This window comes from Arvicanthis niloticus, chromosome 13 (assembly GCF_011762505.2).
Source record: "Arvicanthis niloticus isolate mArvNil1 chromosome 13, mArvNil1.pat.X, whole genome shotgun sequence".
Lineage (NCBI taxonomy): Eukaryota > Metazoa > Chordata > Mammalia > Rodentia > Muridae > Arvicanthis > Arvicanthis niloticus.
This window is the reverse complement of record NC_047670.1, coordinates 52,009,924-52,022,147: the sequence shown is the minus strand read 5'-3', so window position 1 is coordinate 52,022,147 and position 12,224 is coordinate 52,009,924. Positions and strand designations below refer to the sequence as shown.

Genomic DNA, 12,224 nt, shown 5'->3' with positions numbered 1-12,224 from the left:
CAAGGTGGCTCAGTGGGTAAAAGTGCTTGTCACCAAGCCTGACAACCTGAGTTCAACCCCCAGAGCTCACACAGTAGACAGAACAACTCCATCCTGTCCTCTGACCTCCACACTTGGTACGCACCTGCACACAAACAAGTATGTACATACACTAATAAATGTACAAGTCAACTCAAAGGTAGATGTTTTAAGGGCTGGTAATATAATTTCTTTGGTAGAGTGCATGATGCAGGGGGTTGATCCCCAGAACTACATAACCATGACTTCTGCATGCCTGTAACATCTGTTCTTGAGAAGTGGAGGCAGGAGAATCAGGGGCAAAGCCATCCTTGAGCTTATGTCAAGTTCGTTGGTATGAGACCCGAACCCAGAAATACCTTTATATGGCTATTTTCCTCAAAACCTTTTGTGACCTACAGCTCTCTTAGACTTTGAAAAGGCATAGGACAGATGCTCCATCCAACTGCGGCCTCTTCACGTTTTTAGGACACTTCGGACAGCTTAGAGAGCTGTCTGCATGTACACCTCCATGCCAGAAGAGGGCATTAGATCCTTTTATAGCTACCATTAGGTCCCCAGAAATTGATCTCAGAACCTCTGGAAGAGCAAAGCACTGAGCCACCTCACTAGCTCCAGTCCACCATCTAAATTTCCTTAAACTTAGCCCTAATGCTGATGCCTCAGCTGACTGACTTCGCTTCACCTGACCTCTGATCAGCCAATCAAGAACACAGTAAGTTGAGTCAAGGGAGGTTTCTGAAAGTCTTAAGCTCATAGCAGTATGGAGACTGCTTTAGGAGTACGGAGTTTTGTTGAGAACAGAGCCCTCAAAAATCAAGGCTGTGCTCAGGACTGGTAACTCATAGTAGCTCATTTTTAAGCCACAAACACTGCTAAACAAGCCCTTCCCTGGAGTAGAAGCCTCGTAAGCATTAGTCCATTTGGCAGTGAGCTTTGGTCCCCACTCAGCCATTGATCTAGAAAAGTGCCCACCCCCACAACCCTCCTCTAAGCAGGGTTTGTCTCCAGGCTGGCCTCTGACTTCTGAGTGCTGGGATTAAAGGCATGCACCACCACCACTGCCCAGCTGAAAAGGAGTTTCTTGTTTGCCCTTGTAGAGCAAGTCCTCCCGTATGCTCTATTTTTGGGTTTTTCTGCATAGCCATAGCTGTCCTGGAACTCACTCTGTAGACCAGGCTGGCCTCAGACTCAGAAATCTGCCTCTCAAGTGCTGGGATCAAAAGCGTGTGCCACCACTGCCAGGTGCTCTATTTCTTGGCCAAGACCAATAGAAAAAGCAGTGGCTCAGCCCAAGCAGCCGCACCTAGTGCTTTCCCCATACCCTCCTCCCATAAACGCCTGTCATCTATGAGGACCTCTGAATAAGAACCTGGAATAATGGCCTGATTAGAGCCAGTAGCTCACTGGTAGGGGGAATTCATACCAACAAGAGAAAAAGGATTACACTCCAGGACAGAGACAGGGTGTACACCAGGCAGAAGGTATCACTTAGCAACATTTTGGAGGAATACAGCCCAATAGTCCTGAGCTAGTGTCTCCAGAACCACCCCACAAGGAATACAAGTATCTGCCACTCAAGTACACTTGCCAGGGAAGGGCCTTGAGACATTAACGGTTCCTGCGGAATGGTATTACATCAGTGATCAATGAACAAGATGCCACAGGATATGGCAAGGTCTAAAGCTCATTTTTTCTTTTAAAATGGAAACCTGCTTGCCTTCACTGTCAGTCTGTCCCTGAAGAAGTAAGCCTCAGACCTCTGCATTGTCCCAGTGCTGCCAACAGACCTTGTTCTTAGTGATCTGCTCCTCGAATAGGAAACTAACATGCCAGCTCCTAGCTATTCCATGTAGATAGATAGGCAACATGGTTTCAGGTAGTCTGGGGGCTACAACTTTTAAGCATAAGCACCTATGCTTATCCAAAGTGTCAGCACCCACTGCACACTGGAATCTACGACCAGCAGACAGCAATCTCAAGCTAAACCTCCACCACTATCTTTGCACTCACACGCTAGTGTCCAAGACAGCCTGTAATTCCAAGTCAGTTAAGTGCTTAAGGCTTAGCTTCTACTGAATGTTGAGAAGGCATGGAGAAAATCTGTACTGTCACTGAGCCCAGCAACTGTGGTCCACAGCACATGTCAGCACCGTAAAACTGCACTACCCCATTGGGCATGATGGCAATCCCAGCCTGATCATCTTCAGTGAGTTCCAGGACAGCCAAACCAAAGTCATCCACCCAAATGGCAGGCCCAGCATGCTATGTTCTTGAGTCTTCTACAGTCCAAGCACCTTTCACTTCTCTGTACCAAAAGGCCCTGTGGGAGGGATTCCCCCACAAAAAAAGAGGCTCACACAGGATATTAGCCAAAGGACATACTTTATTAGCTCCTGAATTCTAGTTCTCCTTCTCCTGTACAGTTTTGGTTCCACGTAGCCGACCAGTCCGGCGGGCAGCAATGAGACCCACTTTGCGCCCAGCAGGGGCGTCTCTTCGGATAGTGGAGGGTTTGCCAATGTGCTGGTGGTTACCACCTCCAAAGGGATGCTCCACAGGCTATAGAAAGAGAATGAAGTGAGGTTAGAGAAACGGTAATCTCACCTATGTAGGGAACAGTGAAGTTCCTACCGCCCAGGACCTCCCTGCTGCAGACCCTCCCAGCACAGCAAGAAAAGCCCACTCAGTCAGCTCTTGGTCACTTACATTCATGGCCACACCCCGCACACGTGGCCAGCAGTTCCTCTTTGCCTTGTACTTGTGGTAGGCGCGGCCAGCCTTTAAGATAGGCTTGTCAATTCTGCCCCCACCAGCCACGACACCTGAAAAATTACAGAACACCTCTGAGACATGCCATCACAAGCCCCTGTGGTCACACCAGTCTATGCCAGGAATCTACAACCCCACACACTCTGCAAACTGACATGTCCATGACGGGCAAGGCCCATGCCTGTATTAAAGTACACTGTTGAGTCTGCCCAAGCTTCCAGCGGGTGCACCTCAATATTCAGTGCCTGAGACTCAGGACAGGTTCTTCAACCTCTGAAGACACCTCCCACACAAATGGACAAACCCACGACAAACACTGTATGCTTTGACCATGTGCCCTCTGAACTTATCCTATGCAAGAAAGAGGTTCGCAGATTCTAAGATGCTTCCAAGTAACTAACCGAGTCACATCCCCTTTCACTGACTTGAACATCTTTTAAAAGTCAACACTGGTCCTATCTTTTCTAAAATGAACCAACTAAACGTAAGTGCAGGATTGAAGTGTACTAGATTACAGTGTAATCTACAGTTGCAAGCATTCTAACCTTTTTAAAACCCTAATTTTATGTATACAGGCATGTTTACCTTCATGTCTGTATCCATACACATTTATGCAGTGCCCAGAGACCAGAAAAGAACATTAAATCCCCGGGACAGGAGTCACAGCTGTGAGCTGGGTACTCCCTAGAAGAGCAACCAGTGCTTTTAACCGATCAACTATCTCGACAGCCCACGCTGTAAAAAACCCCACAAAGTAGGTTTGTAGTACTCTACAATTCAACCCAGAATTGTATTCTGTGTTCACATGCTGACCACCCTGTCTTCAGGGCTCCACTGCCCTCTGGCACTCACCAACAACAGCTCTGTTGGCAGAGGAAATGACTTTCTTGGACCCTGAAGGCAGCTTCACTCGGGTCTTCTTGGTCTCTGGGTTGTGGGAGATGACTGTGGCGTAGTTCCCGGAGGCTCGTGCCAGCTTGCCCCTGTCCCCAGGCTTCTCCTCCAGACAGCACACGATAGTACCCTCAGGCATAGTGCCCACGGGCAAAACATTGCCGATATTCAGCTGGGCTGTCGAGAGAAATGGCGAATACTAATAACGCTAAAAGCAACGCCAACCCACACCGCACCGGGGCCCAACCCTTCCTTCCCAGCCTTAAAGCTCACCCTTCTTGCCGCAGTACACAAACTGTCCTGTGTGGATTCCCTCTGCCGCGATGAACAGCTCCGTCCGCTTCTTGAATCGGTAGGGATCTCGAAAGACGACTTTCGCGAGGGGAGCGCCGCGGCCAGGGTCATGAATGATGTCCTACGGGTCAGGGTGGCATGTTGTAGTCTAAGGTTTGCTCACGACACCCTGCCTCTTGCCCGCCTGCTTGCCCCCGCCGGCGCCTCATACCTTTACAATGCCTTTAATGTAGCCGTGTCGCTCCGCGAAGTCCACAGCTCGCAGGCGTGCGGCGCCCTTACGGTGTTTCACGTGCGCACGAAACACAGAACCGGCGCCTTTCCTCTGCCCTCGGATCACACGGCCCATGGCGGCGAGTCTGGAAACGGCTCACATTCAGAGTCCAAAACCAACAGGTCCCTGCCAGCCCCGAAGGCCGAAAGCAACTCCATCCCTCCCTCCTGGTCCTGGATGAGTGGACCTGGCCGCATGACAGACCACCGAGTAGTTAACGGTGGCGGATGGCGGTGGATATTTTCAAACCCACAGCGGACAAAACACAACCTACCTGCCGGCAAGCAAGGCCGAAAGAGGAAATAGACGGCGCAAAGCAGCCTTATCTTCCGGGGCGGAGCCATAACCCCGCCCCTTCCCCCAACGCAATGCCTTTCGGGGCTTGTAGTCATAGGCAGGTGTCCTGCGTATTTACCACCTTGCTCAATAGAGGCTTGTACCCTAGTCGCCTTGAGAGGCGGACTCTGCAGAAATCGACTCAGAAGTCTAATTGAGGGCAGGTGTACGGCGGAGGAGGCTTCAGGAGATGGAAAGATTTGTCTAGGGCCACACAGAATCCGAGCTTCCGACCTGGACCCAGGGAAGAACTTCTGTATAAGTTGAGGGACTCCAGACGGTGCTCTGAGGTAGCCGGAGGAGATTGGATGTGCAGACACGGGAAACCTAGTGCTTTGCACAACTAGAAAACTGGGATTTCCAGGCCAGGCAGTGGCAGCACACGCCTTTAATCCTAGCACTCGAGAGACTGGGGCAGGCCGAGTTCCAGGCCAACCTGAGCTAGAACACATGTTCCAAGACAAGCCAGGGCTACCAAAACAAAACAAAAAACCAAAAACAACAACAACAACAACAAAAAACAAGTCTCGGTAGGGTGGGCGTGGGGGAGGAGAAGAAGAACAAGAAGATAATGATTGGGATTTAGGAAGGTCACCTGTGGAGTTCTCAAGATGTCTGGTAGAGAAGCCGAAAATCCTTGGCCTCAGCAATTGGGAGGAGGGTGGGGGCAGTGACCCTGGAGAGCAAAGGGAAGGAAAGCAGCAATGCAGAGCAATAAAGTGGCCTGTGTGTGTCTTTGGTAGCACAGAGCCCCAGAGGGTCTTCACTTGAGTGAAACGTAGTCGATACCATAAAGGTGTAGACCCGAGAGGGAGGTAACTGAGGGTCAGGGTCCCAGTTGGTAAGAGAGGCTTGTTGTCAGAACTAGATTTTGGACAGCAGAGGCTAAAACTGGCATATTGAAGAGGAAGGGACATGGGTTGGTGGTCTGACACACTGAAAAAGAGGAAGGGACACCCCGTTGTCGTCATGGCTCTAGTTCTACAGGATGCTGGTGCATGGCATATTTCAGAAGGGCAGTGGAGCTGTGGGTGGCAGGGATCCAGAACCTGCAGAGTGGTAGATCAAGCCACCCAGGGGCAGGGTCAACCCAGAAGAGAACCAGAAGGAATGATACCTATAAAGGAAAGACTGTGGGAGGATACCTATTAGTGCTTTGTCTTGTGAACCTTGCAGGACCATAGTTGGCTTTCTGGCTGTACTCAGGGCCCCGCTACCACTAGGGTATGTGTCACCCAACTGGCCCATAGGACAGTTTTGTAGGATTCCTTAAGTGTATGTGCAAGTGTACAGTCTGTCACACTCTTCCTGTATAGGCATCTTCTGCTGGGCTGTCCTTCCAGAGAACAAAGACACCTTATATACTTATTTATAGACAGGGTTTCTCTGTGTAGTCCTAGCTGTCCCGGAACTCACTCTAGATCAGGAGGACCTCAGACTCAGAGATCCACCTGTCTCTTCAGAGTGCTGGCATCAAAGATGTGCACCAACATCATCAGGCAATTTTTTTTTTAAAGATTTATTTTATGAGTATGGACATTCTGCCTGTATGACTGCACCAAGCGTGTGCCTGGTGCCCAGGAATGACAAAAGAAGAGATTGGATCCCCTGAAAATGGAGTTACTAACAGCTGTGAACCACCATGTGGGTGCTGGGAATCAAACCCAGGTCTTCTGAAAAAGCAACAAGGGCACTTAACCACAGACTCAACCCTCTAGCTCCCAAAGACACTCTTGATATGTATACCCAGCGGTTCCAGTCTGCCCATGGAGAGGAAGGTAAGTACTGGACTAATACAGTGGATGCCTTCCACTGTTACTACACTGACACTGTATAGCTTTACTGTCCTAGCAGTCAAGCTCCAGTTGATCCCTCAATGCCACCCGTTTGCAGAGACACCTAAGTTCAAAGAAGATCACCTTGTTATCAACCAACCTTCTCACAATGGTCCCCTTTCCAAACACTTATCCTCGTCTGACCTGGCTCTATTCAATTGTCACAAGTTGTACTCATGGTTTTATTGTTTGTCTTAGACTTATTATTTTATGCGTCTGACTGGTTTGCTTGCATATATGTGTGAGTACCACATCTGTGCCTGTGTTGGATGTCCTGGTGTTGGATGCCCTGGTCCACCACAACTGGAGTTACAGAAGTTTGTGAGCCACCATGTGGATGCTGGGAATTGAACCCAAGTCCTCTGCAAAGGCAAGTGCTCTTAACAGCTGAATCAATCCTCCAGCCCTGTTCTCATGTTTTAATATTTAAAATATGTACTTAATGTTATATATATTAAACATTACTTAACGGATATTCAGTATTTGTAATGTCTCCCCTCTTATCTTCCCACTAGGATGTCAGCTTCTTGAAAGCAGGAATTTAGGGCAAAAGAATAAACATGTCCACAGCAAGGCACAGGACTTATGAAAGCAAATGAGCAGGGTTCGGGTCATGCTGAGAAATCTTGTTGTATGTTGCAAGAGGTCTTTGTCTGGACTTAGATCTTCACATGGCCTCAAGCCAACAGTTGGGGATGGGGCAAGTAGGTTAAATCCCCTAGTAGAATGACATGTTTTTAATAGTTGCTTTACCTCTTTAATTCGAAACTGAGCCTCACTATGTAAAACCCAGGCTGGCTTTTTTTTTCCCATTCTCCAGCCTCAGCCTTCCAAGTGCTGAGATTATAAAATGTTCCACCCTGCCCAGCTGTTTACTCATAAAACAAAACCCGAAAGTCCTAGCTGTCTTTTCACTTAAATACGTTCTTACATGCAGGCCCTAGTTGAGTTGGCCCCATCACCAGTGGGGCTGTGCACCCACAGTACCAGGGTTCAGTCCTGCAGTTTTCGTTCACACTTCTTTTCCAGCTCTGCCATCTCCTTAAGGACCAAAGCTACACTGTACCGCAGCTCCTGGAATTTGGCTATGGGTACTTCGAAGCGGTATGCAGATCCGTCTGTGAGCTTCAGCTGCATGAGAACACTCGGTTGCAGGGAGCGAGACTGAGCACTGGTTGAGATGGCCACATCCACCCGCCACCGGAAATAAGACACGTGAGGCAGCAAGGATGCCTGCTGTTGGGCTACAGAGTCGAGAAGAGGGCGTTGACTCCCAAATGCCAAACTGGCCAAATCTCCAATCAGATCTTGGGGGATGCCAAGTTCCTGGAGCTCGTCCTGGAAGGCATCTGGCTTCAGACTGGCAGGGGGCAGCCGGAGAGCCTGCTGGAGCAGGGTGTGTGTGCCCGCCAGCAGGACGGCCAGACGCTCCTCCGACAGGTTGGCGCTGGCACCAAGGTGCTGCACAGCTTCTCTGCAGTCTTTCCCATGCAGGGCCCCGACCACGAGTTTCAACAACTTTCTAAAGGTGCTCCTGTCTAAATCCTTCAAGAGCTGAGCCACTGCCGTCACTTCTGGAGAGGGCTGGGAACCCAGGAAACTGACCCGGCCACTGTAACTGTCAGCTGGATGGTGCAAGTACGGAGCTGCAGCCCCCAAAGCAGACATCCTTTCTTCCCCTTTCTTGACCGGTCCAAAGAGAAGGTCCTAACGACAGCTGCCTAGAGAGGTAAAGGAGAGACAAGTGACTCCCTAGTCAGCAGCTTCATGTACTAAAAAATAGGGGTCGATGTGGAGGGCTCCCATCAGCCGGTCACATTACTACCAACTAAAGATAACCAATAGGATATGTGCTTGGGAGGTGGCGCTGAGACCGTGTGGCAGAGGAGCCCGCCTGAGTCTAGAAGGGAGGCGTCCCAGAGATTTAACAGTTGGCAGGGGAAAGAACCAAGAAACAGAAGCGCGCACGTAAGTCCCACGTAAATAGTATTAGTGAACGTAGACACCGAAGCCGAGACCCCTCAACCCTGAATCCTCATCATAGCTCTGGAAAACCTAATCTCACAAATACGAACCAAGCCTTTCACGCCCTCTGCACCTGGAGGAACCTATCCGCAGTAGCTGGCTGTGGCTGGCAGCAGCAGGAAGTTGGCCCGGTCTCAGGAAGTGCCCCGAGACACTTCCGGGCCGCTCTAGGAAAGCGCGACCGAGGCTCTCTGTGGTTCCCGAAGCCGAGCGCAGAAACAGCCGGATCGCCTGCCTTCAGACATCTTTTACAGAAGCAGAAGCGGAAGGCAATGGTTTAGTTGGCTTCCGGGTTGGATGTATGACTTCTGCTGTCCTGTGCCCAGGCAGTCCCTTGTGAGGGACACACGCTAGAATTATTGTAGTTGATGCCAACAAAATTCATATTTTAAAATACTTAGATGGGCCAGGCGGCGGCCACGTCTTTAATTCCAGCTCTGGGATGCAGAAACATGAGGAGCTTTCTGAGTTCAAGGCCAGTCAGGTCTACACAGAGGGTTCTAGGACAGCCAGGCCTACATACTCGGTCTCAAAAACAAAACAAAACAAACAAAAAAACAATAACAACAAACCAAAGTTCTCGAGGGGGGAGGGGAAGATGGTAAATTTGTGTGGTATATGCATTGATAGCCCAATGAAGCTAATAGAGTGGGGGAGTAATTATGCAGGCAAAAATTTGTAAAGACATTTCATCAAGTATATAAATGGCTAATGATCCAAACGTAGTGATATAAGTAAGTGATCAAGTGATCGCAAGAGCCTGGAACAGGATGATCACAAACCCAAGGCAGGGCTATCTGGGCTCCAGGGTGAGTTCAAGACCAACCTGAATAACTTAGTGTGTTGCTTTATCAAAAAAGATTGGAGGAAGTTGGGTGTTGTGGTGCACGCCTTTAATCCCAGCACTTGGGAGGCAGAGGCAGGCAGATTTCTGAGTTCAAGGCCAGTCTGGTCTACAGAGTGAGTTCCAGGACAGCCAGGACTACACAGAGAAACCCTGTCTCGAAAAAACAAAACAAAACAAAAAAACCAGACTGATCACATCGAGTGCTGTGTAGGCTGTGCAGTAATTGACACTTGGATCTATGGAGTGTAAAGCTGAACAGCTACTTGAAAGAGAGGTCCAGCTGCTTCTTTTAAATTTAAATATACAAGAGTGAACTGAACGGTATAGTTCAGTAGAGGTTTACCTAGAAATCTTGAAGCCCTATATTCATCAACACCACAGAAAACAATTCAATTTAAAAGGACAAGTGCCCTAGGAGCCAGCAATCCCACCCCTACATATTCACTATGAGAAATTAAAGCGGTGTGTGTAAGTGTATGTGTGAATATATATACACACACACATATATATGTGTGTGTACATATATATATCCTAAGCAGCCAAAATAAATCTGGTCATAGGTGATATAGTGATAGAACAGAACTATAATGGTCCCAGAAGCTTTAAGTGTTAATAGGACCATGTTCTTCAGCCTCTTACAGCATTAGCTTGCAGCCAAACATCTTTGACATTCCTTAGCTTAGATTTATCACTCCAATCTCTGTCTCCATTGTTTGTTTTGGGTGATTTGGGGTTTTTTTGGTTGGTTTTGGTTTGGGGTTTTTTTTTCTTTTCTTTTCTTTTCTTTTTGGAGATAAGGTTTCTCTGTGTAGCCCTAGACCAGGCCAGCCTCAGAGATCAGACTGCCTCTGCTCCTGAATGCTGGAATTAAAGGCATGTGCCATGCCACCACTGCCTGGCCCTCTGCCTCTGTCTTTATGTGAAATTTTCACTTTCTTGTAAGCTTTCTAATAACTTCATTTACCAAGACCATTTTCTCCCAAATAGTGTTCCATTTGCTCTCAGGTTCTGGAGATCTTAGGACTTCAGGATATCTTTTGAAGAACAAAATTCAACCTATAACTAATAAATGTTCATAAAAGCCTTGTTTGGGGATCTTTTTTTGAGGGGAGGGGATATGCATTTCTCTCTGTGGGGGTTCATGTGTGTGCAGGTGCACAAGTGTGTGTAAATGCATGTGTATATGTGTGTATGTGGAGATAGAGGTCACCCTCAGGTGCTATATTACAATGAATGGTAGTATTTTAAGGCAGGGTGTTGAGCCTGCTCTATTTAACATAACTGTAGCCATTTTGGATACAGTCTCCATTTTGCTCATAAGGTGAAATTAAGTTCAGGTTCTCAGACTCCACTTCCCAGAAGAAATTATCCATAGCTGACACTGGAGAATGCTACCAATAAGCCAAAAAGTCATGATTCAACTATACCCTGTTATCTCAATGTATTGCACCTCCCCCTCTTACTTCCCCTAAGGCCAATAAGCTCAAAAGTTAGCTGTCTGGTTAGCCAAAAATGTTATACCACTTAACTGCCTTTGCACTTTTTCTCCCCCTTAAATTGTTGTTTATTGGCAGTGGACTGGAAGGGATAGCCTTTGAACTTTTAAGCCTGGTTTTTCCTATAAAAAGCCTGTCCTGAGGACAGACTGATACCACAGTTAGACTCCCAGTTCTTTTTGTGGTCCTGATTGATCAGTCTTGGGATATGTTAAAAAAAAATTCTAGCTTAACTGAGATTGATGTTCGTATTGTTTATGTGGCAATTCTTGAACCCCAACACAGGGTAGCCCTGCCTTAAGTGACCCTAGCTATCCTGGAACTTAGTGCATAGACCAGCCTGTCCTCAAACTCTTAGAAACCTGCCTGCCTCTGCTTCTGCCTCTACCTTCCATGTGCTAGGATTAAAGATACATATCACCATGCTGGATTTGTTGCTGTTAGTTTTGTGTTTGATTCTGGTTTAAGGGTTGTTTGGTTTTGGATTTTTGAGATAGTGTTTTTCTGTGTAGCCCTGGGTATCCTGGAATTCACTCTGTAGAACAGGCTGACCTCAAACTCAGAGCTCCTCCTGGTTCTGCCCAGCAAGTGCTGAGATGAAAGGCACCATCTGGCTGTTGCTGTTGTTTTTAATTACATTTCTTTATGTATGTTTATATGGGTGTATTTGTATGTGTGAAGGGTGAATGTGTGCCCTTTCTTAAGGACAGTTTGCAGGAGTTTGTCTCTCCTTTCCACATGGGTTCTGGAAATTTAACTCAGGTCATCAGGCTTGAATGGCCTTTACCCACTGAGCCATCATCCTGGTCATCATCTTGCTCTTGGTTTTGTTTTTGAGACAGGTGCTCTAACCAACACATCCCTCTCCAGGGTCTAGCCCAGTAAGTGTAGTCCTCTTCTTTCATCAAAAAAAAAAAAAAAAAAATGTCTCTTTGCAACAATGAAGACCATGCCAGAAAAACACAACCAATCAAAATGGAGAGTTGAGAAGACCAATCCCAATGGATACATTTACAATACAAGTCCTGCTCCTAAGGCTGGGAGACTGTTTTAGTTTGAGTTTCTATTGCTATGATGAAACACCAGGAAAAAAGTAAGTTGGGGGGAAAAAAAGGGTTTATTTGACTTAAACTCCCCACACTGTAGTCCATCAGTGAAGCAAGTCAGGGCTTGAACATGGAGGCAGGAGCTGATACAGAGGCCATGTAGGAGTGCTGCTTGCTGGCTTGCTCCCCATGGTTTTCTCAGCTTGATTTCTTATAGAACCCAGGACCATCAGTAACATTACAGAGATCCAGCAGGTTGTAGTTACATAATTAGGACTATATATGTATATACATGTGTGCATATAACAATAATTTTTTAAAAGGCCATGAATTTTAAAGAGTATGAGGTGAGGGGTTATACGGGAGGGTTAGAGAGAGGAAAGAGAA

General features: G+C 47.5%; 2 protein-coding genes across 2 annotated transcripts; both read right to left on the bottom strand.

Annotated features, from left to right (window-relative positions):
- Positions 1 to 2,386: 2,386 nt before the first annotated feature.
- On the bottom strand, positions 2,387 to 4,676 carry Rpl8 (ribosomal protein L8). The gene is made up of 6 exons (XM_034516065.2): positions 4,527 to 4,676; positions 4,190 to 4,337; positions 3,958 to 4,099; positions 3,643 to 3,861; positions 2,728 to 2,843; positions 2,387 to 2,580 (listed from the first exon to the last, which is right to left on the bottom strand). The coding sequence occupies exons 2-6, from the start codon at positions 4,325 to 4,327 to the stop codon at positions 2,422 to 2,424; spliced, it is 774 nt and encodes a 257-aa protein (XP_034371956.1). The 5' UTR covers positions 4,328 to 4,337; positions 4,527 to 4,676; the 3' UTR covers positions 2,387 to 2,421.
- Positions 4,677 to 6,089: 1,413 nt separating this feature from the next.
- On the bottom strand, positions 6,090 to 8,661 carry Commd5 (COMM domain containing 5). Its single transcript, XM_034516067.2, has 2 exons — positions 8,499 to 8,661; positions 6,090 to 8,144 (listed from the first exon to the last, which is right to left on the bottom strand). The coding sequence occupies exon 2, from the start codon at positions 8,089 to 8,091 to the stop codon at positions 7,417 to 7,419; it is 675 nt and encodes a 224-aa protein (XP_034371958.1). The 5' UTR covers positions 8,092 to 8,144; positions 8,499 to 8,661; the 3' UTR covers positions 6,090 to 7,416.
- Between the last annotated feature and the right edge of the window lie 3,563 nt (positions 8,662 to 12,224).